The sequence below is a fragment of the Eleutherodactylus coqui genome, chromosome 1 (assembly GCF_035609145.1).
Source record: "Eleutherodactylus coqui strain aEleCoq1 chromosome 1, aEleCoq1.hap1, whole genome shotgun sequence".
Taxonomy (NCBI): Eukaryota; Metazoa; Chordata; class Amphibia; order Anura; family Eleutherodactylidae; genus Eleutherodactylus; species Eleutherodactylus coqui.
In genome coordinates, this window is record NC_089837.1 from 76,405,597 (window position 1) to 76,431,001 (window position 25,405).

Consider the following 25,405-nt stretch of genomic DNA (forward strand, 5'->3'; position numbering starts at 1 on the left):
TTATCTTTTTGCGATCTCCCGGTAAAACGGCGAAGAACTGAAGCCGCAAATAAACAGATGAATCATTCAGTAAATGGGATTAAAAGATTAAAGGCATTTCACCTGAATTCTCAAGATTTCACCGCACAACATGGAGCGTGTAGCTTGTACTGTACTTGTACTGTAGACAGCTGCGCTTAGTGAAATGTCACCGGCGCCTTTCGTCAAATCTAGCTTTGTGTTGTTAAAATAAGAAAACTTTGTTAGAACACGATTTTGTGCGCGGCTCACGCTGCGATGAGATGTTTGTCATATTGACTTTTTGTTTTAATGCTGCGAAGGTTGCCATGGTTATCAATGTACTCTACCTCCGTTCCAAGTGATCTCGGGTGACATTTCCATACCTTAATATTGATAATTCAAGCCTTCAACGCACCTACACATAAAAGGCTTTTACATGCGCAAGAAATTTACGGAACGACTATCACCTACACACCTCATGGAATAAATACTTATTATATATCTTGCATATTGTAAGTGTAGTTCACCTTTATTGAACCTGCACTTATATCTCGGGTAACTGCATTAACAGCATTGACTTAACAGACTTATCAGCCAAATTGCAGATGCAGGGAGTTTAATTTCCCTGCATCTGCCCTCCGCTATTAGTTCAGTTGCTCTGGCTTGGAAGAGGTAGTTGTCACTGCGCCAACAGCACCATGACTTCTTGATTACTGGTGCTAGTCCGGGGGATGTCATACCGTTGGCTCCGGACCACATGATGCACCGGTTGGTGCATGTGTAGTAGCATTTAGCGCTGGATGCCAAGGGATTAGCTTCGCTCTTGGGTTCCAACGCTGATAGGTTGGCTGGTCTGTCAGCCTTTTATTGTCTCTGGATGAAAGGCTGTCAGTTATACTTCTAGTGCTCAGTTTTCTATATTCCGTGTGTATTCTCTAGTGCTCCATGGCTTGGCGTCAAGCAATCTGAGTTGCTAATTCCTCTTGGACTTAGGACTTGCAGTAGGGTCGCATTTTTTTGGGTGGGTGCTCCACTTGAGTGGCTCGGGCAGTTCAGGCGGTACTTTGTCGCCATTACTAAAGTTCTTTATCGAAGTCCGTTCTTCTCTCCTACATTTCACCTTCGATATCCCGTTATTTCCTCACTCGGTCTAATTCTGCGCTTAGCTCTAGAATTAATTGTCTTTGGTTGCATTGGCAAGTCTAAACATACGTGACATTAGTGTAACAGGTATGCAGGTGGGATGTTGTGTGATGCCACGGCAATGACAGACGGAGGTATAGAGAGTTCAATGCAGAAAAAAATAAACCTAACTGAGGGATTAAACACATGACTGATTTCGTCATGTTTTGTGGGCATGAAAATCGTGCCCGCAAAACGTGGCAAAACGAAACCATTGTTTTCAATGGTTTAGTTTTGGCTAGCATGATTCCCGCAAAAAGGCAGGACTTATCTGTTTTTTTTTTCTTTTTTACTGCGTGCAATAGCGCAGAATTCATAAAAGCAAATGTTTTTTACTACAATTCCTGCTAGCCATTGGTCAAGATCATTCACGTTTTGAGAAGTGGAGCCTCCGGAGGCCTCTATGAGTTGGAGTATTTCTGCCTTTTTTGCTGCAAATGTGTAATTCATTTACCTAATTTTCTTCCAAAGTGTGTCAGTTTACACTGTATTCAGAATTTGTTTTAAGGCCTCATACACATAGCAGAGCTGTGTGCTAGGAGACTATAAGGTGCACATGAAGCCTCTGAGGCTCCATATCACTCATGGTGCTGCCATATGGTTTCTACTAATGCACCATATTACACCCCACCAAGCTGGGTACTCATTTTACCGACTTCGATGGAAGGATGAGTCAACCTTGAGCCGTCTACCTGAACCACGCGGGGATTGAACTCACAACCTTCAGGTCATGAGTGAGAGTTTAGGACTGCATTTCTGCTGCCTTAACACTCTGCACCGCTAATAAGATGTCTTGGCCAACGATAAAATGTAGATTTATGGTGGAATTTGTCACGGAACCGTTAAAGTAGTAAGACGTAAATCACGTAGATATAACTCTTACTTTACAATGAGGCCAAATGACTAAATTTGGAAGTAAAATAGCTACAAGTCAAGCAGGATAAATACCAGGAATACATCACGTTTCAAGAGTTCATTTCAGGATTTGGAAAAATAAATGCTGGGATTAGGACATGTGAGACCATTCGAAATACTACCGTCAGTCACCGCAGAGAAGGAATCTGTTACATTCTACCAGTGCTGACATTTACCTATTGTCTCAGGTAAAGGTGTATGTAGGCATCAAACTACAGTTGATGAAAATGGCCGTTTTCAACTAAAACGCTTGTTCGTTAGGTGGAATTAAGAAGGAACAATTATTGTAGCTGACTGATAATAGTGTCATCGTCTGGAAAGAAGTTGGTCGCGTTTAAAATTTTCATCCAATAGTCAGACCTTTTTGTTTTAATGAAAGATGTCATGGTGCGCTGTCATAGGACCTAAGGTCAAGTACCGCCATTCCCCGCAGACTGCTGGTCAGTACCCATCTTCTCCTACGGCCTCAGCTTCCTCCTTGTCTTCATATAGGGCACATATGCTCCCTCCTCTTAAAGGGTCAGTGCATGGCTCCCATTAGGTCCTCCACCAATCTCCAGCCACTTCTTCCCATATTATGCATGTTTCCCCATAGAGGGTGCCTAAGCAATTGGTCATTTATAGCCATTATGGCAAAGCCCTGTTCATGCGGCAAAGCCACCTGCCCAGACCTCCTCTAGTAATACTACTATGCTCCAGTGCACACCATCAGGTACAATGTCTCGACCCTGCATAGATTCAGCAGTCAGACTATCTGTGCTTGTAATGGCCTGGAGACCATATCCCACTTCGAGGGCTCAATGGTGAAAACCAGGATTCCTCAGTTGCTGCCTCTGCAGATACCGGTAGTCCAAAGCCAAACCGATGGGTTCAGTAGACTTGACAGAAAGCAAAGAGCTATATGTAATGCTATTTTACCCTTCAAGATGAACCCAATAGGCCTCCATGTAAGTCAATGGGCGCTGTTGATATCTGTCATACAACAGATCTGGCAATGTGTTGTCGTCTCCATGATAAATGGAAACCTGTTACGCAAGTGTGAGCATAAATAAGGGCAGGATTTCTGCATCAGTTAGTCTATGTTTTTAGACTAACTGGATTTTATGCTCACCTAAAAATAATCGTTCAGCAAAACCGGCTGACCAATGATTTTTAGGTGAGCATAAAATGCATCGTTCAATCAGACAGAAGATAACACAGTCCGCATGCTGTGTTTGCTGTCTATGGTGATGTATTCTCCACGGGAGCACTGATTAAATTGTATTCAGCTTGCAGCCTCACAGTAGAACAATGGAGCTAAATGCAGAGAACAGATGACCTGCTGTTCTCTGCATACAGGTCCCGGAGGCTCATGTACATGCAAATGAAGGTGATAAGCTGTTAATGTACATTAGTGTCTGTTAGGTTTTGAGCGATTGTTTTGCATAAACTGCTATCTTTTGAACGATTATCTTTGCGTGTAAATGAGCCTTAACAGCAATCACCTCCACTAAACATTTCAGTAGCTGCAATTAAGATTTGCACAACATTGAGCAAGTTTTGATTATTCCTTGCTGCAAATATGTTTAGCTTATTAATATTTCTGGGATGCTTTGTGTGCACAACCCTCTTCAGGTCAAGCCCCAGTAGGTGACGAGGACCTTCACATGGTAAGGGTCCTTTACATAAGAATTTAGTGCTCAGCCTGGTTAGTACATGGTTATAGATGTAACAGGCAGGATGCAATGTGTAGTTTCACAACTGCTAGTCTATGCTGAAGGTAATCAACATCTGTTTTTGGTTTGAGCCTACAGCCCGCAATGAATGGAATGCGAGAGGCTGTAAGGGTTATTGTTTACAAGGCAGAAGAGCCGACTAAGCATTGTTGTAGTATGAATAATCCATAGTCTTGTCTCTGTCATTAGCGGCATGTTTGCTCTAAATTCATCCAAGCTTGAGAGTTTTCCAGGTCTGACACTAGCAATTTGTCGATGGAGTCATGGTGAGGATGTGATGTATAGCTGCTTATGCGTTTTATTTGGGTTAAGTATAAAGAACAGATACGGCAGTGTGTCATACACCCTGAAATTATGCTATAGGTTGCGGTCTGTTCCCCTACAAAGCTTAACTCTGGCCAAATTTTAAAAGGAGACCATAGAATAACTTCACCACCCGCAGATCTCTTCTCATTAACACTGCCACATAAGTTATTTATGCAAAGGAAAATAACTAGTGCAGTTGTTAGCGCAGATTTGTCAGTATTGCTACATGGAAACCATCAACAAGCAGGTTTGTTACCTGCTTGTTGATGGTTTCCATGTAGCAACACTACCTGGTTCAGAATTCAGCCTTAAGGGATTCAAAGGTGAAAATTATCTTTTACATAATCTTGAATATGTGGAGTGTTATTCATATTTTGTCTTGAAATGCACCTCAGCTACATACTTAAGACATTCCTTAATTGGGTTATCTTGCAGTCACTTATGTTCAAGGATCCTTATTCTGAAACCTCAGTGATTCACTGCTATACATCAGCAATTGCAGGGCATATGTTGGATTAAAGGGGTTGTCCAGTTGTAAATTGTTGATGTCCTATCCTCAGGACATGTCCTCAATAGTAGATTGGTGGTGGTCCATTGCTCAGGATCCCCACTGATCAGCAGTTTGCCGGGCAGTGCACTCATAAACTGAACTTATTTCAGCAGGCAGCTCCGTTCTCACTGCAGTGGCCAGTCTTGGTATTACACCCATTCATTACAATGAGAGGTTGACCTGCAATACAAAGCCTGGCCACTACAGTAAGGACGGAGATGTCTGCTTCCTGCAGAAATCAGCTCAAAGCACGAGTTTGCTGGCTTTGGTAAACAGCTGATCAGCAGGTGTCCTGGATGACCGAACCTGCTGATTTACTATTGGTTACCTGTCTAAAGGATGACATGTAGTTTGCATGTTTTCCATGGATTTCCTTTCATACTATGGATTGTAGACCAAATATGGACAGAACCCAATACCAAGTAATGTAAAGTGCTACATACCCTGTCTCCCTGAAAATAAGACATACCCTGAAAATAAGACATAGCATGATTTTCCAGAATTTTCGGGGATGCAAAATGATTTTTCCGGCTTTTTGAGTATGCTTGAAATATAAGCCCTACTCCAAAATTAAGCCCTGCTAACAGTTACTTAAAAATGTCCATTTAAATAGTGTCCAGGCAGCTATACATGTAAAAAAGTTAAACCTTTTTGAACAAAAATTAATATAAGACACTGTCTTATTTTCGAGGAAACACGGTAATATGCATATGCTATATAAATAAAGGTGATTATTATCTTTGTAAATAATTATTAGCTCATCTGATTGCCGTGGGTCTGCCTGTGGTCAGCTGCTATGGATGAGGTAGACTGCAACGGTCAACCATGGCTTGGATGGACCAAGTCTGTAGATTGGCTCTCCATTCTGGCTCATAGAGTCTTGCTCAGACAACCCCCCTGCTTTATACTTATATGCCTTACTAGGACATTTGGAAAAGAAGGGACTTCTCCTCAAGGGACTTCCCTTTTATAATTACTTGAAACTTCACAGAGTGAAACTTCTTAACAAAAGAAGAATGTCTTTGTGGTTGCACATTTCTAGTTGTTTTCCAGTAAATCTTAAGATCACATGTACGGCGTTTTGCTGTCTTGTGATAATTGCAGGTCATTTGTCATTGCAGCTCATACTTGTCTGTCACGTATCAATTGTGATTTCTAACAAAACGAAAGTCTCATGAAGTTATGTCATGGGTGTGGGACACTGTACAGTCACATTGTTTCCTGAAATGTCAAAACAGCTTGGGTCTGTATATCCTGCCATGTGATTGTTTAGTAGACATCTGCAAAAACACAAGCTGCTTTGCGGAAGTCTCTGCGGAGCACATGGAGTCCCTATAGCTCCATGTTACGGATGCAAAGGGATTCCATTCGCCGTCATATGGTGCCCACTTATGGTACTGGATTAAGGAGATACTATTATTGCTTTTTGACTTGTCTTGAGTCATAGAGCCTAAAGTCATGGTGTTATGTCATTATACACATCGCTTCTACTTGGTGGCTTCCTCCCACTGCGGCTGATGTAAGTTGAGGTGAAATCCCAGGCCGTGCGGCCTTCTGCCCCGTCGGGAATTGACATGGGCATTGAGTTGAGGTGCAGACACTTCAACCTCAGTATCGCGTTTCACATGTTTTAAGTCAGGCAGGGTATTGCGTCTGATACTCCCAAGTCAAGAAGCATATAGTTTCTCCTTCGCGAGGGCGCCTAGAAGGTATGAGGAGACTTATAAGACCATGCATGCTCTTCTGGGAAATTTGATTAAGCAAAAGAGAGATGGAACAATGGCACTGCACTTATTCAGTATGCCTATGGAGCACCAACACATATGCCTGTGGTGTACAAATGGGGCGGATGTTCCTGCCTAGGAATACTGAATCTTTGTGGCTGCAGATGCCACCCGGCATGATACCATGCCTAACTCGGCTTCCAGTGCATCTGCAATGTGCCATTTAGGTCGATGTATAGACACCTCAACCAAGTGTGCATGTCCGTTCCTGATTTCCCTACGACTTGCTGTCAAGTAGAAAGGGTGTGCATAGTAAGATGACGCCATTACTCAGGGCTCCGGTTGCCTGCCTGCCTTCATGACTCCAGACAAATGAATTAGCATACATGACACCACCAAATGTAGTTTTCAGGCTGTGGGGCGGTCTTCTGTTTCAGTCAAATATATCTATCTGGAGTAAATGTGATTGAAAGCGCAGTGGTGGCAGTTTATGCTCAAAAAGGTTTTCCAAAAATTTCCATAAGCTACCAAGATTTTCATTGGCTGCTGCTTTGCTGCTATTTGCACCCAGTTTGAGCTCTATCAATTTAGTTTTCCATGTAGCTTTTACTATTTTTCTGCTGTTTTGCTGTTTGCAATACCCTTATGGATGACACAGGTCTTAAGTCAGCCATTCTGCTAGTTCTGTACTGGCCGGGACTTTTTCTCCCACACTTCTCATGCTGCCTTGCATAGCCCTACTCCAAGCAGTTACAAAGCAGCACCTGAATACCAACTCATGTGTCCCCATGTCCCAGTTCCTAGAGAAGCCAAATGCCTAACAACAGGCAGTGAATTGCAAAGTTGTTGGGAAGGAGACCCCTAGTGAACATGCCTTACAGAACCACAAAATGTCTACATTGACCTTCACGTTCCTTTAGCCCACTTTCATATGGCAGCATTGTGATCAGCACTCCTGGCTTTGGCTAACACATACTAATACAAAATACTGAGCCGAGTACTGTCATGTGAAAGTGGCCTTCTAATGAGAATGGATGCTATAAAGGTACAGGAATACATTTGCACAGTATATAATTGGCTCCATCTGAAAGAAACAAAGAACAGAAATTCCTGTACTTACTCTGTGACAAATGAATCTGTCAAAAGAACATATGCAGCTGTACACCAATTGTATCATCAGACAATTACATTACCGAAATCAGGTTTTTATTAGTAATATAGCTTTTTATTATTTTTTTTGTACTGGGCTATACGTATGCTAAAACTCTAGAAATACTCCAGTTTTGACAGCTACAACTGAAGCACACAAGTTAGACATTTCTTGTTTTCTGCTGCTCGTTGGTCAGCTTCAGGCCTCATTCACACGAGTGTTATTTCGACGCTATGCTAGGCGCGCCAAAAAGTCACGACCATCTCTGCCACAAATTGCATGAATAGGGATCTGTGAGCGTTCTTTCATACATTCACATGACTGGCTGCAGTGAAATAATACCACAGCCCCGAAATCCTTCGGTCATCAGAACTACAATTTAATTACTTTAAATGCCTTAACTAGAGGCACCTGTCATTGTTTAGCAATGCTAGCCGCTGTTTAACTCCCTTTTTCGGACAGCTCCCATAGGAGTCTATGGAGCCTCCAGCATTTTGTACTCCAAAGATAGGACAAGACCTATGAAAGAAGACACTGAAAGAAATTTTGGGCGTTGAAATAGCGCGCTTTTATTCTATATTTTGTGGTCCGATTTTTTTTTTTTTTTTTTGGGCGCGTCAAAAAAGATCCCTTCCTTTTTCAGACGACTCCCATGGACTTCCATAGGAATCTATGGAGACTCCAGTGGTTATCAGTCCAAAGATAGGAGAAGACCTATTGTTTGATGTTGAATTAAATTTCGGGCGTTGAAATAATGTGCTTATGTTCTATATTTTGTGGAATCCATAGAAAACCATTGGTTCGAATGGTCGCGATTTTTTGGCACACCTTTTTAGTGTCGATTCATCCAGAAATGCGGCCGTTCTGCAGTGGGTGTGAGTGGGTGTGAGTGAGAGCTGCCCCTGATTGGCTCAGCGCTGAGCCAATCAGAGGCAGCTCTCACTCATACCCATTCATGAATTCATGAATGGGTCTGAGTGAGAGCTGCCTCTGATTGGCTCAGCGCAGGGACCAATCAGGGGCAGCTCTCACTCACACCCACTGCAGGCCGGCCGCGCTGAACTCCGTCTGCCGGGACAAGGTGAGTATATATATTTTTTTTATTTTTACACATTTCTGGATGAATTGCAGGGAAGGGCTTATATATTTAAGCCCTTCCCGACAATTCATCCCGCGATCGCTAGCAGCCCATTGCTTTCAATGGAGCCGGCTGTATTGCCGGCTCCATTGAATTCAATGGGCAAACATCGTTCTTCTCTGCCACAGCTGTTACAGCTGTGGCAGAGGAGAATGATTTGTCTTCTATGTGTTCTCAATGGGGTCGGCGCTGCTGCCGCCGGCCCCATTGAACGCATATAGAGAAGAGAAGAGGAATCGCAGATCACAGATAGGTGTGATCTGCGATTTCTGTTCTATAATTTATCGGACGAGTGCATAAAAAGTGCTCATGTGTCCGATACCATTGCAAAGCAATGGTTTTAAAAAATCGCCGGACGCATGCGCAAATCGCGCGAAAAAACGCCCGTCTGACTAAGGCCTAACTGTGTAGACTGAGACAGAGTCAGCAGAGTCATATATGCATATTTTTTGTCACGCTCTTGTGTCTGGTGGAGGAGGCTGTTTTAACATAGGGACACTTTACTGACCATTCGTTTCTGTTCACTGGAGATGGCACAAAGCGCAGTCACTTGGCTTCACTCTCTATAAGAACAATGCAGGGATAACTTGTATGCCTCCAATATGGCCAATTAATTTATTTTTCTCTTTTCCAAAACATGTTGGAAGCATGCATACTAGAGATGAGCGAGCACACTCAGATAAGTCAGTTACTTGAGCGAGCCTCGCTCTTCTCGAGTAACTGCATTCTTGACTGAGTGTGCTCGGGGAAGGTGGGGGGGGGGGCGGGGGTGAGCAGGGGACGGTGGGGGGTAGTGTGGGTGAGAGAGAGCATGCTCGGTCAAGAATGCAGTTACTTGAGAAGAGCGAGGCTTGCTCTAGTAACTGACTTATCCGAGCGTGCTCACTCTTCTCTTATGCATACTGTAAAAATAATTTCACATGAAATGTACTATGATGAACGGGGAATTATTTAGTTTCATCTGAATATATTTGACTAATTGGACATTTTCGAGGTCTAATGATGTTTAACAGACTCATCATCATTTTCTTTTCCTTCCACAGGTGAACTTTGTAGCGTGCCAACTATTTGCCTTGCTTGCTGCTATCTGGTTTCGTACCTACCTTCATTCAAGCAAAACTAGCTCTTTAATCAGACATGTAGTTGCAACCCTTCTGGGCCTGTACCTTGCACTTTTTTGCTTTGGATGGTAAGTGGATTTCATTTGTCTTTTCATAGATATATTGTTATGTTAACCAAGTTGCATTCTCCTCAGCGGCACAGTTATATTGGTGCTGTAAATGGTGATTTGGGTTTGCTATTCCATTACTTACAGATTGATTACTGAGACCCCCACCCCACATTCCTTTAAAAAAGGGGTGTAGCGCTATAAATGACATGTTTTTGTATTCTCTGCCAAGCCCTACTTACCACGCGTCGCTGTTCTAGCGCGGCGGCTCAGCCACTGTATATTCAGTTGAATGAGGTTTAGTTGTAAAAAATGGCAAATGAGTCACACCTAGTGATATGTTTCACAGAATTACCAGGGATAGATGCCTTTTTGGACAAATGTAGTCTAATCATAGACACAATGAGTTCAAAAATCACAGAAGGGCGTGCTAAAAGGGATTGGACGATTGCAAATCATATGTGGCTAAAAGATCCAGAGAACCCGCTAGCCCTGGAATTCCAAGTGATTGAGGTTGTCTGGTATGATGATAGAAGAGGGACTGGGATAAGAGGATCCTGCAAAAATACACCCAATGGATGTACAGACTGAAAACTGTCCACCCTGGGGGACTAAATGAGACAATCTAATTTGTACCATTTTTGTAGATTCTTCTTCTCTTCTGTCCACTTCTGCTCCACCAAAGAGATTGACCTATATATATCTTTCTTTATTAATAATCTTCTATATCTTGCACCTGTTTGTCGGTCCTTTTTGAGGTAGGGCTCCCTAATGATGGCAATTTTTTTGCTTAGTCCAATTATTTGTTTCAAACATATCTAACCCATCCTGTACACCTTGTCTTTATGTAGAGGTAGATGGTAAGTTACAACTTGGAACCCACTTTGGTTTCATAAGGCTCGAACGTATATTCTATGCAATGTGGTAGAGTCAAAACATATGGACATTGGATGCGCATGCGTGATTTGAACATACTGGCTACACATGCATTGTTTGAATAATGTGGCGCTTCATTGCCATGACTATTGTTTGGCGGAGCAAGCCTTGATTGGCATGCACATCACAGATGCACTGGACATCCGCCCCCTTAGTCGATGCTAATGCTGTTGCCTGCACATGCGCATGTTTTCTCCTCGATGCGCCAAATTTTGGCTAATGCACGTGCCATTCTCTCCTGTATCTGGGGCGTGGGGGTGATTGCAACAGGAGACTGAAGGAGGGCATGTTGAACTATTTTTGTGGCTCATACTCAGCATCATGGAGAGGTCTCACGCAATTTTTGAAGAGACGTGAGTTACTTATAGCCATAAGACTTTTTACATCTATAATGCCTGGCTATATTTTCACTGTTTGGGAGTGCATGGGGTGGGAGTCACTGCCTGGATAACCCCTTTTAAGGTATATTCTACATCTATTTTTATGCAATATTTTTGTCGTTGGGAGTACCAATCCTAGAACGAAGTAAATATTTGTTTTTTGTTAACTATCCAGAATCCTTTTTTTCCATGACCCTTACTATTCTATACTCTGCCCCTCTTCCCCTTCTCTTTTTAATTAGGACGAGGTAAGGTGAGGTAGGATTAGGTTCCTGCACAGGGTCGTCCTTCTCAAGGCGGTCACTCCGCTATATCATCTACAGTGTAAAGCTTGGAACGGATTAGGGTACATCTATTGCTATGCCATCACCTAAGACCCTTTTACACGGTCAGATAAGCATACAGCTGCCCTGTACAAATAGTAAGGCAATCAGTTGACAATCAAACACTTGTTTGTCGGCTGATTGCATCTTGTATGCAGCAGAAAAACATCATTGATGTCGGCAACATATTTCCTTGTGCAAACAGGGAATGTGCAGCTGACAATAATGAAGGGGAAAGAGATTGTATTAATCCCCTAAGGACGAGAGTGTTTCAGTCCTAAAGGACCGGATACTTTCGAGTGATTTTCTGCATATGTTAGTTTGCCTGCAGCACATGTAAACAGGAACGTGCTGCTGACAACAGTAGAATTGTGATTGCACTAGCGATTGCAAGATTGCACTAAAGATCATTCTGAAACGTAAAGTGGTGCTAATCGCTCCAGTAAATGCAGCTACAAAAGCTGCAGCAATGTCGGTTTATAGACATGCTGGGGTAAACGATTCTCCCATGCCCACTAGTGGAAATCCATCGTGATTGGTTGCTGGCTGGGAAGAATCGCAGCATGTTCTAGTCTATTGTCAAAATTGTGCGGATGGCTTCCATTGCAGTCAATGGAAGCCGCCTGTCCCGCCATACTTCTGTTGGGAGCACAGCAGAAGTACCCAAGAATCCGCGTCACCGCCCAGCGCCGGTGCGTTATGCGCTGCACTGCCCATGCATGCCGACTCACTGGACGAGACACTCGCGGCGGATCCGGAGTGGTGAGTATAGGGTCTCCAACCCGGCCGTGGGTATAAGCCCTTAGAAGAAAAATCGCAACATGTCCACTTGTCTGATTTTCGGGCTAGAATAGCACATCAATGTGTTATGCTCAGCACATCAGACAGCACACGGGCAAAGATGTGATTTCGCCGTGATTTTCTCACGGTAAAATCGTGATCGCCCGCTTGAAAGTAGCCCTCTAGAGGTTAGCAAGAGAAATTGCCTGGAAAACCCCTCTAAACTATAGAAACTGCAAAACTATGTTCTCCCACCATGCAGATGAAGAAGACTATAAAGACATAGAGGACGACTATTACCCAAGTATTCTGGGAAGGCAGTTTGTAGATATGACTACATAGTCTACAATACTAGCATCATCCTGATTGCTGGGAATCATCAGCAGCGCTGGTATAAATGACCCCTTTTGTATTTGGGGACGACCAACTTTGTATGCCAGAGATTGGGAACTACAAATCCGCACATGCTCTACAAGCCACATGCCGCTGGGATTTGTATCTGACTACATTAAGCAAATTTCCGAAATTCCTTACCGTAGCTCTATAGGCCTCCCATTTTATAAAATAAAGACACGCTCCATTGCATGTTCTATTACGTATTCTCTGGTAAAAGGATGGATTGTATGGAAGAGGTTTTTTTTACATTTTTACATTTTTTGACGATAAAGCTGAATTTATTTTTGCGAGACGAGATCCAGTTTTTGTAACAACCAATTTGGGGTACATACAATGTATTGCATAACTTCTATTAAAGGGGTTTTCCAGGGAAATACTATTGATGATCTATCATCAGGATAGGTGAGCAATAGTTGCCCCCCCCCAGGATCCCCGACCCATCAGCTGAGCAGGCGTATGCTGTAAGCGGCACAAATACACAGAGGTCGGAGCTGACGCTGCGGAAGTCTCCGCCCGACCTCCCATGTAGTGGCCGGTGCTAGTAAATGCCGGCCGCTACACGGAGGATGGCGTTAAGGCTCTCGCTACAACCTCTGTGTTGTTGCGGCACTGACAACTTGTGCCCGCTCAGCTGATCGGTCGGGGTTCCAAGCGACGGACCCCGGCTGAGCATCTATTGATGACCTATCCTGATGATAGGTTTCCCTGGAACAACCCCTTTAATTTTTTCTGTTGGGGAGCAATGCAAACAAAAACTATTTTGCCATAGGGGAAGCTCTGTGGATACGCCGGCTGGTGCACAGCCGCACATGCGCCGAATGAGGGGTTATTTTTTTGCGGGACGACTTGTATTTTTAAATGATGCCATTTACTGTACCATATAAAGTACTGAAAAACGTAAAAAAAAATTCTAAGCTGAGTAAAATAAAAAAAAATAAAAAACGACATTCCACCATCTTTCAAAGCGTCTTGTTTCTACGGGGCGCACAAACTGCAAAAAAACATGATAACATTATTCTATGGTACGGTACGATTGCTACAATACTGAACTTGTGTAGGTTTTTTTATTTACTGTACTACTGTTTCTTTTTCAAAAACATTTAATTTTTTTCAATTATTTTCTGCCGTCATTTTGTGCGCGCAATACCGTTTTTATTTTTCCATCGACGCAGTTGAGCGACGGCTCATTTTTTGCGGGATGTCCTGTAGTTTCCGTTCCGTACCAATTTGAAATACATACGACTTTTTGATCGCTTTTTATTGCGTTTTTTCTGGGAGACAGGGTGACTGAAAAAGTGCATTTCTGGCGTTGTTTTTTTTTCTCTTTCGGATGACGTTCACTGTGCGGAATAAATAATGTGCTACTTTGATTGATCAGACTTTTACGGACGCGGCGATACCAAATATGTATTTTTATTTTATTATTTAGATTTTTTAAATTATAGATATGGCAAAAGGAGGGTGATTTCAACTTTTATTACTTTTTTTTTGCAATTAAAAAAACTTTATTGCCCTTTTTTTTAACTTTACATTCAAGTCCCCCTGGGGGACTACAACATGCGATGATTTGATCGCTCCTGCAGTATGACGTAATGCTGTAGCATTATGTCATACTGCATTCTGACAGGCAGCCTATCAAGCCACCCCACATGGATGGCTTGATAGGCAGTCTCTTTCAGAAGGCCCCCGGCTGCCATGACACCTGCACGGCTCCCCTGATCTCGCCGCGCGCGCGGGGGGGGGGGGGCGTACGGGACCTCCATACATCGTTCAGGGAATTTAAATGCCGCTGTCAGAATTGACAACGGCATTTAAAGGGTTAATAGCCGCACTCGGCCACACGGCCGATTGCGGCTATTTCCCGCGGGTGTCAGCTGTAATAAGCAGCTGACGCCCTCTTCATGCATACCACAGCGCTCCAGGACGTAAATGTACGTCGTGGAGTGGGAAGGGGTTAAGAACATTTAGATGCTGTTGTCAGCAATGACTGCAGCATCTGCAGGGTTAAGTGGTGTAGATGAGCAAGTCTTTATATTTTCACCTCTTTTCTGGGAAAAAAAAGATCCTACATGTGACAATAAGAGAGCAGATATTCCCTGTCATTGATGGGAGGGTGATAACATGAACAAAAATTCATATAACCTCCCTTGGGACAGAAGAATTGCAAATATTCTATGCTGCTTTATTCTCTGCACACTGACTGAAAACTGACAGCTGTAAATTCAATATTCCTGACCCCACTTCAAGTGATTGTAGCTCCAGTTCTTTAAAGTGATCCTCCAGGCCTAGAGATGGCCAAACCGGTTCTCTTACTACCTGATGAACACTGTGCATAGAATGCATGAGTAGTCTACAACACTACATGCTGCTCTGACTGGTCAGCACTGCCCAGGTGGACAGCACAGGTCAATCAAAGCAGGTGTAGTGTCTTAGAGTAATGATACATACTAAGATACAGAATACATCAGGTAGTCAGAGAAGCTAGTGTGGGCATTTTTGTTTCTCCAGGGGCAAAAGGCCGCTTTAAGTGCTTATGACATGCCTTTGGTGCACTTTTAAAGCCAAGAACCTTGGGTTTAAATGACACCAAAAGCATGTCAACATCGCTGATAGCTGTTTGAAGTAGGACGAGCGCTGTTTGTCCAAAATGGTAATGTCTTTTTTCCTTCAGAGCGAACAGAGCTCGTCGTATACTGGAGAATTGTCGATATGTTTATAAATCCACCTTGCATTGCCAGTAACCTCATGTCTTTAATCTTCTTAGGTATGCCTTACATTTTATTGTGCAAAGCGGTATCTCCTATCTCATCATGACCGTGGTAGGCGTGGAACATATGCACAAGTAAGATATTCAGATGTTTGCTTACGTTTTGCATTGGTTTACTGGATTATCTATAGTATACAATGCTTGACCGACTCAACGAGCACGTGATTCTACCAGTACAAGAGCAGTTTACTTTCTCACTTCTCAGTGTGTGAATATCCAATCTATACGCTTGTACGCCACCTGATAAGTGTCTGAGTACTGGGGATTCCACCTCTAGGACCAACACTGTTCACGAAAGCGGGGGTCCTGAGTTTCCCATTTGACCCGGAGCGGTGATTATACATGTGTATTCCAATCACTATCTATAGGGCTAACCACTATACAATGTAATATTTAAGGTGGCCGCAACCCGAAAGCTGGTCTGGAGTGACAACACAACGTCAGCGTGAACCATGTGACAGTGGTGTCGGCACACGTGCCCTGACATCCGTGTAAACAACCTTCTGCTGCTTTGGGGTTTGATTGGTCAATGAGCAGGTTGTTCCCCCCAGCTTATCAATCAACCATTACTGTAGTATATTTGTTGGCCCCTCCTCTTGAAGGGCACCGCTTACTCCTCTGTAAGGTGGAAGTTCCGGTTTGGTCCATATCCTTCTGGTTTTAACTTTGACAGTTAAAGGAGATGTCCCGCGCCGAAACGGTTTTTTTTTTTTTTAACCCCCCCCCCCCGTTCGGCGCGAGACAACCCCGATGCAGGGGTTAAAAAAACCACCCGCACAGCGCTTACCTGAATCCCGGCGGTCCGGCGTCTTCATACTCACCTGCTGAAGATGGCCGCCGGGATCCTCTGCCTTCGTGGACCGCAGCTCTTCTGTGCGGTCCACTGCCGATTCCAGCCTCCTGATTGGCTGGAATCGGCACGTGACGGGGCGGAGCTACACGGAGCCGCTCTCTGGCACGAGCGGCTCCATAGAAGACTACAGAAGACCCGGACTGCGCAAGCGCGGCTAATTTGGCCATCGGAGGCCGAAAATTAGTCGGCATCATGGAGACGAGGACGCCAGCAACGGAGCAGGTAAGTATAAAACTTTTTATAACTTCTGTATGGCTCATAATTAATGCACAATGTACATTACAAAGTGCATTAATATGGCCATACAGAAGTGTATAGACCCACTTGCTGCCGCGGGACAACCCCTTTAAGTCCCTGGTCTTAATATTGTTATCTTGGTGTTATTACATCTGCTTTCTAGTACTGTTGTGACTACTGTTAATTACATCTGTCAGTTGTCACCCCCTTTACTATATAGGAACAGTCTAGGTAGCCTGCAGGTTCTGGAAGTGGGGCCACCCTCGTCAGTGCAAACTCACGGTTTTAGGCAGGGTAATCCCGTGTTAGTATGAACCTGTGATGGCTGGACTTGGCGAAAATGGTCGATTATGTTATAGAAAAAGGTGCATATTTTAATGATATATGGTGCACAAGAAAAACATTGACTATAGCAAGCATTTCGGACCATTGTGTACCATTGCTTCCATTTGCACTATGGTTTATATCCTAGACCACTGCTCCGAACTCATACTGGTAAGTTGCTTTGGCAGGTTGGCACATGCTGGTTGGCTCCATGTGCTCATCTGAATAAACCAGAAAGCGGTATAAGTAACATAAACATGTTAACCTGACTTATAAATGAGCTTGATATCCTTGTAGTAATGTGATCTGTTTATAAGACTGTATCCATTGTCAACAATTCCAGTGCGGAGCTTCATCCGGAAGGATTATTCACTGCTTGCTGTCAGCTGCAACTACCCATGACTGGCAAATCTGCCAAACTTGCATGCCCCATTTCCTACACTTCATTAAGCAGCATGACAAGGCCCATTAGAGATCTGTACGGTTCTTTATTTCACCTCATTACTTAACAGTCTACCTGAAGCCCAGTGAACGTTTAACCTGTTTGTTAAGGACCTTACAGCAGAAAAGTAATTATTCACCTTCCAGGTAAGAGAATATCCCTGCCAAGGCTTACCAGCTAACATATTGTTTGCTGTGGATTAGCAGATTTTTTTTTAATTTTTATAAAACATCTTGAATTTTTCATGAAAATTTTAAAATAATCTACATTTTTTTTAATAAAAGTTTTTGAACTATACATGAATGGTAAACTTTCAAGACTTTAAAAGGGTTGTCAACTCACAATTGAATGAAACTTTCTATGTGTGATTGTAATGTTGATATAAGTAAGTGATTACAATATCAGAAAAATGGATAATTCATTTCAGAAACCTGGACCCTTGAAGGGAGGCTCTGCTACCCTGTTTTACTGCCTCTAGCTTGGAGGTAGGGTGATATGGGCGGGCATGGAGGCATACAGGTTCTGTATGGTATCCTGTGGCATATCAGTCTGCATTTGCTGTAACTGAACCTCTATATTGTGCAAATTCATAGGCTGTCGAAGTTGACAACCCATATGGTCCCATACATGTTCTATTGGCAATAAATCTGGTGACTGGTTGGGCAACGGTAGTGTGACAAGAGACATTCCTGTGACCCCCTTGTGTGTGCGGCTGAGCATTATATTGCTGGAAAATGTTTCTTGGAAGCCCAGCCATGAGAGGAACACTTGTGGCTGCAAGATGTCCTGAACATATTGCTGAGCTGTCATTGTCCCTCACACCACTACTAGGGGTGACTGACTGACATACGTGATGGTCCCTCAGACTATCACACCAGCAGAGGGCAGTGTGCCGCTCCACAGCAAAGGCAGGATTGAGGCGCTCCCCCCTAGGTCTCCAGACACGAACACGGCCGTCATCAGGGCCCAAACTAAATTTGGATTCATTACTGAAAACAACCTGGTTCCACTCTGTGGCAGTCCAGTTTTCTTGTTCACAACACCACTGCAAATAGAGGCGACAGTGATTGGCTGTCAAAGGCAGTACATGTAATGGATGTTGTGAGACCAAATGTCCCTCAGCCAAGCTCCTTGAAATGGTGCCACCTGTCTCTGGATGATGGACCACAAAACAGTTAGAGCTGCTCCTGCTTGTCAGACGATCAAATGGTCCTCTCTACTGGTGGTCTGTCGAGTCCATCCTGTCCTGTTTGCCTTGTGTGCCCTCACGCATCTTCTGGTTCCAACACCTCCTAACAGGCTAGTCAAAACAGTCCAGGAGGTGGACAATTTGTTGATATGACCACCCAACTTCTTGAATTCCAATAATACACCCACTCTTAAACTCTGTTAACTGGGCAAAATCTCATAGAGGCGTCTAGTGGTCAACATGCTCTACACAAGTGGGAAGAGAGGTCACTACACACAAGGAGTCTCTGAGAGCCCTTTTATATGGGGGAGATGTAACTGCATGTTGAGTTTTGCAGCAAAACATCAACTACTTCTAGGTGCTTGATTGTTTTTTGGACAATGGGTGTAGGTAGAGCTATTCCTAGGTGGAATATATAAAGCCTAATGACTTTAATAGGGTCAGGAGTGAAGGAAACACAGAAGTACTGCCTATCCAGATAAGAGGAAAGGAGAAGTAGGGAGTGAAAAAACACAGGGGGGACAAAAAGAAGGAAAACATTCACAGTTAAGTGAAGTGATCAAATAAAAGGAACATAATCAATTCACTAATTAAAACACATACGGTTCGGGTAGTTATGATAAAATATGGCAGTCTTGCATATCCGTAACTTCATGTAATAAAAAAAAATTAGAGAACATCTAGTTGGACATGAGATTGTAAAACGAAATAGTAAAAAGCTTCAGGGTGAATTACTGCGGACGTTGGTAAGTTAGTTACCAGTCCTTTGAATTTTCACATCCTCCACAGGAAAAGACATTGGAGCACGTTTACTTAGACCGGCATTTCATACATAAACTGTATATGTAAACTTTTGAGCCGGCGTTCTTACAACAAATGTATTAAAAGGCACAAGACTCTTTTTGAAAAAGTATCGGGGCCCAGCCTGAAGCTGCAAAAGAGAGGTACTAAGAAACTGGTTTGTGACCGATTGTTCCAGTGCTGGGAACCAAGTCTTTATGTAGAGACCACTCTTCAGCGCCATCTATATAGAAATTACCACAATCTATAAATAATCAAAAGAATATGGACACTGAGGAGTCGGACGTCACACTTGTACTTGTTTCTTGAACATGACATATCAAAAATAATGGGCATTAAGGGAAATTTGATTCCTCTTTTGTTGCTATTAAAACCTATACTAGACTTTTGGGGTTTTAAAGGGGTTTTCCCGGGAAATACTATTGATGACCTATCCTCGGGATTGGTCATCAATAGTTTATTGGGACCCCAGCCGATTAGTTGATTGTGCACCCGCTGTCATTGCCACTAGACCACTGGGGTATGGAGTGGAAGCTGCTGCTCCACTCATTTTGTATATGGCCAGCGGTTGTAATTGTAGGCACAGCTCTCATTAAAATCAACTAAACCTGGAGTTACAAGTGGCAGCCATGACACAGGGGTTGGAGCAGCAGCTTCCACACCGTACTTCTGTGTGTTGTGGAACGAACGGTGGACACCAGGTCAGTAGATTGGTTGCTGTCCCGAGCGGTGGACCCCAGCCGATCAACTATTGATGACCTATCCCAAGGATAGTTAGTCAATAGTATTTCCCTGGCAAGCTCCTTCTAAGTGGTTGTCCATCTCAGGATTTCACCTCCGATGTCGATGTTAAGTTATGGCAGTGGTGGCCATGCATACTCTCTGCCATTCCATTCACTTCAATGAGACCGCCAAGTTCAAGCACTCGGCAATCTACAGCATTCCTATTGAAATGAATGGAGCAGAGGTCCACATGTGTTGCCACAACTGTCAAAACTTAAGAAAGGGCAGGGAATGATATCTCAGGATTGATGAGGGTTCCAGCAGTCAGACCGCCACCGAACAACAAGTTATCTTTTATCCTGTGGAAATATGGAAATATTGTGGATAAAGAAATACTTCTCCAATTGCATTTCATTGCAAAGATGTTTGATCAGTAAATCCAGTAGCAAGGTGGATGGGTCCAACCACACTGGGCCCCCCCATGCTTGTCCTTGTCTATATTGACAGTGGAAGTCAGGTGACCACTGCTTGCCAGTCACTGTCAACGCCCATTCTCCTGGCATCAGCACTCACATCCTGGGTGCCATGATGCCAGGAGTTCTGAATGGTGAGCAGTCACCTGACATCTGTTGTCAACAGAGACTTTGACAATCATATGGCTGCAACGCTAGATCACCAGGGCCAAGGACAATTAAGTACTGCCGTATTTCTTATTTTCACATATGTGTACCTGCCATTAAATTAGAAACTGGACAACCCCTTTAAGTCAGTGAACATTTCAACGCAACCCATTCTGATCATGTTTACTTCGTAGATTGCTATATGCTTGATTTTATGAACCAATAGGTCAGGCTGCAACAGCCAAACCCACTTATTAGAGGGGTTCACATAATAAATGTATGTATGTTGAACAATACAGATCTGTAGAGACGCACATACTAACAGATGGAAGTTTGTGTGTGCAAACAGTTATTTTTGTATCCGGATATATCTGAAATGGACTTCAATTTCCTTTGCTCCTGATAATGTAATCCTGTCACAATCGATCTTTCTCGTGGTTCACGTGTAAATGGTTTTACTTTTTTACGGTGAGCGGTTCCATGAAAATTGGAAATTGGCAATTGCCGCAATTCATCTATATTTTATTGCATGATAATTATCATTACCTAAAGGATGAATTGCTGTGTAGAGAAGTGGAGAGAGATGGGGAGTAATGAGCCGGCAGTACAAGAAGGGGACATCTCTGCTGTTAAACTATAGCCTTTACTTAGCCTCAAAGACCCAAATGCAGTCACCAAGTAGCAGTCACCCGGGTAATAATACAATATCTAGATGTAAGTAAAAATACCTCCTATCATGATGACTTAAAGAAAGAATGTCAGCTGGAACATACTGTCCAAACTGCAGGCATCCTGTTGTAGAGCAGGAGAAGCTGATCAGATTGATATATCGTTTTATGGAGAAAGATTCCGTGTAACTTGTCATTATATTAATTTATATCTCTGCACATTCAGAGCTGAACAGTCCAATGGGCGGTCCTATCAGTGATTGACAGTTACCCCCGCATATACAGTCAGTCACATATAGCTGTCAATCACTGGTAGCTCCGCCCATTGGACTGTTCAGCTCTGAATGTGCAGAGATATAAATGAATAAAATACAAGTTCTACTGAATGTTTCCCCATAAAACTATATATCAATCTGCTCAGCTCCTCCCGCTCTATAACATCCTGCCCGCAGTGCAGATTGGACAGCGTGTTTCAGCTGACAGATTCCCTTTCAGGAATGGTGTTTCCGTTGGGGTTCATTCTGCAAAATGAAACATAATTTATTCAGTGATATTCTTTTAATTCAGCTTCTGGTAATCCTATAAAACCCGATAATCCGGCATTTGTTACCAGTGCATGACTTCAATTTAACAGCGACAGGAGGAATATGCAGTTTCAAAACAGATATTTTCCTCTGAATGCCTCCTGCAAAAGAAAAGCACATAGAAAGCCAAGTATAGGAAGACATGGCAACATAACTTAGCACACGCTAGTAACCAGGGGAGTAAGTAAAGGCTCAGGGGCCCTGATGCAAAAGGTGAGCTGGGCCCGCCCTCTATTGGTATCTGTACCCGTACCCATACCTAAACCATGCTGCACAGAGGCATAACTGGAAGCTTCTGGGCCCCAATGCAAAACCTGTAACAGGGCCTCCAACTATAATGCTTTATTCATTGTACTGGGCTCCCTATATGGAGAAGAGAAGCCTTATGGGCACCCTAAGGCTCCTGGGCCCGGGTGCAACCACATCCCCTGCACCCTCTATAGTTACGCCCCTGCTAGTAACCAAAGTTGGCTCATTCACTCCTTCCATCTCCAGCTTTTCTCCTGCAAATCATGAGTTTTGGTATGACTCAAGTTATTGGCCACTGACATTTTGGTCGCCCCTACTACAGCAGATTATTTACAGGGTCCTTGCCCTCTTCCTCTTTCCCTCTAGTGGCTCAGAAATGTCTGGCCAGAAGCATCTCCGATTGGTTATTACAGCATTGCCACTGGTTAGCTTATAGAAGCCAGATCCATTGCTGGCCATAGGCTAGATGCCATCATGTGAAGAATTATTTAACTCTCCCATAAGAAAAAATGATATATATTACAATGATAGGCAGTCTGTAGGTATTCTGCATTTGCAGAAAGTGGCAAGATAGCTGCATACCAGAACAGCTCAAGCAATAAATACAGCACCAGATCCATGCTCAGTACATAGGTATCAGCCCCATAACATATAATAGGTATCAGTTCATAATATAAGTACAGACCACAGAACTAAGTTTATAGTATAAATACAGCCCCACAACCAAGCTCAGTTCATAAATACAGCCCCAGAACCAAGCTCAGTATAAACCAACCTCAGTACAGAAATACAATACCATAATCAAGCTCAGTTCATTAATAAATACAGCCCCAGGACCAAGCTCATAACAAATACAGCCCTAAAACCAAGCTCACTACATAGCACTAGAAGCAAGCTTAGTATGAACCAACCTTCTTACACAGATACAATACCATAACCAAGCTCATAACATTAATACAGCCCCAGAACCAAGCTTAATACTTAAATACAGCACTAGAAACAAGCTCAGTGTGAACCAACCTCCTTACACAGATATAATACCATAACTTAGCTCATAACATAAATTTAGCCCCCGAAGCAAATTCATAATCTTAATGCAGAGGCAGAACTAAGTGATTGTGTCACGAGGACGCCGATGGGCTGACAACAGTGCCTCGGAACATCACAGGAGAGGAGCCAGAGCCAGGAGGAGGATGATTCATGCAGCGTCGCAAAATTCTGCGGCACAGAGAAAAACGATCATTTACCTGGGCAGACTAAGGGGGTTGATTGCCCCAGTCTAAATTTGCCTTGTGCTCCCTTTGCAATCTCATGGCCGATGCCATGTGTGACAGTTCAGGCGGCATGTGGCTAACAGCGGCCATGACGGATCAATAGCAACCGATTGCCATTCTGACTTCCATTTAGTAAAAGCTTGTCTTCATGAGATATATTGCTTTAAATAGTCTAAAATCCTAATCTAAATTCTATGTTTGGTGCTCTGATATTTCATCATATTTATATAGTCCCAGGGAATCCCTTTAATTGCTTTGACATTTCTTATTTCTGGTTGTCAAACCCCATCAGTGTAAAATACAATGGAAGCGAGCCTTACTATCACATCCACTATTGTGTAGATAGAAAACGTATTTTTAAAAACAGTTTACAAATGTACTTCATGTTCAGCCTGTTGTGAAAACCAGGAAATCATCAAAAGCATTGAACTCCATTGGCATCAGGACCTTGTTTTCTTCTGTTTGTCAAGCTTCAAAGACATCAGAAAAAAATTATTTCATAAAATGAATTTTATTGTACGAGGTATATGGTGAATTGTATGTTAGAAAGTCATTTACACAGAAGGGAAAAATTGCAAAAAATGGGCTTAAATATATCATGCCCCCATAGTAGGTTTTGTCAGCGATACAAGATAGCTAGCTCAGCAAGGGCACCTGGTGTAAGAAGTTACTGATATTGATACTGAGATTATAGCCAAGAGGCTTGGAAAAACTCCACTACAGGGGAGTACTAGTGATAGAGTAGTAATTTACATGAGAGTAATAATGCAACATTTGCTTGTTTTTTTCCTTATTTGGGGTGGGCTAGATGCTGCTTTGGTGGTTGGTTGTCGTTATGGAATGACTCTAATAGGTTTCATATAAGACTAGTAAATCATCTTCATGGAGCCTATCTGTTCTTCTTGTGTTGCCTATCATCCTTCACAGACATACAGTACTGATAGTTGGTTTCTAATAAATTTGTGAGTGCTTTGAAAAGGTTTTCTGCTTTAGGCAACAAAGAGCTTGGATAAGATTAGGCAACTAACTAGGATGCCATTGAGGGAGGTGTTGGAAATATATAGATTTAAAGGGGTTTTCCAGGACCAAACTATTGACCTCCTATCCTCAGGATAGGTCATCAATAGGTGATTAGTGTGGGTCCACCACTCAGAATCCCTGCTGATCAGTTCATTGAAGAGGTCACGACACTTGGGTGAGCAGCACAGCCTCTTCTGAGGCCTATGAAATCACGTTTATCGGTCACCTGTCCTGATAGCAGCCCATTCCCATTCAAGTTAATGCTATTGAAGTGCTATACCAGGCACAGCCACTATACAATGTACAACGCTATGACGGTTCTGGACTAAAGCATCGGCAGTGCTTACCTGAGCGCTAATGTCACTTCAATCAGCTAATCTTTGGAGACCCCCAGTGGCAGACCCCCACTAATCAACTCTTTATAACTTATCCCTTAGTTAATAAATAGTTTGGTCATGGAAAACTCTTTAAAAATGTCAATAGTCTGCTATGTACTCAATATGGTGGTGCCACCAAGAAATAGCGCCTCTTCTTATGGATGTAATAGCAGAGGTCCCCTTTTATGCACAAGGGTGCAAAGAGCTACAAAAAGTTGCTATCCCTCGGGAGAACCCAGCTTGTGCCTGCATTACATTCGTAACCCATTGACTTCAGTGGTCGCTGTGCAATGACTTATTGATTGAACACTAGTCATGACCACTTTCGACCAGATTACATTTGGGAAACCCCTTGGGGTTGTCCAAACCGGATGAACCTCTTAAGATCAGGAAGCTAGATAATGGGACATGAGCGCACTTTTTGTACAACGCCCTGACTATGTCAGCACTATACATATAGTAGGCAGTAGGGGCGAGTCTAGATGAGGATGGTGTAGAGGAACACCTGTGTCATCCTTCCATTGATGGAAGGCAGCTTCTGGCCATGCCGTATGATAGAGGTTTATGGAACACAATGTAGAGCCTCCATAATAAAATTCCATCCCCCGGGGGCT

At 43.1% G+C, this 25,405-nt stretch overlaps 1 protein-coding gene across 1 annotated transcript in view; it reads left to right on the forward strand.

Moving 5' to 3' along the window:
- Window positions 1-25,405, forward strand: part of MBOAT2 (membrane bound O-acyltransferase domain containing 2) — a 204,213-nt gene that overhangs the window by 38,846 nt on the left and 139,962 nt on the right. The window contains exons 2-3 of the mRNA XM_066597492.1: window positions 9,724-9,869; window positions 15,428-15,505. Of these exons, the coding sequence (XP_066453589.1) occupies window positions 9,724-9,869; window positions 15,428-15,505 (224 nt within the window). The remainder of the gene's footprint in view (window positions 1-9,723; window positions 9,870-15,427; window positions 15,506-25,405) is intronic.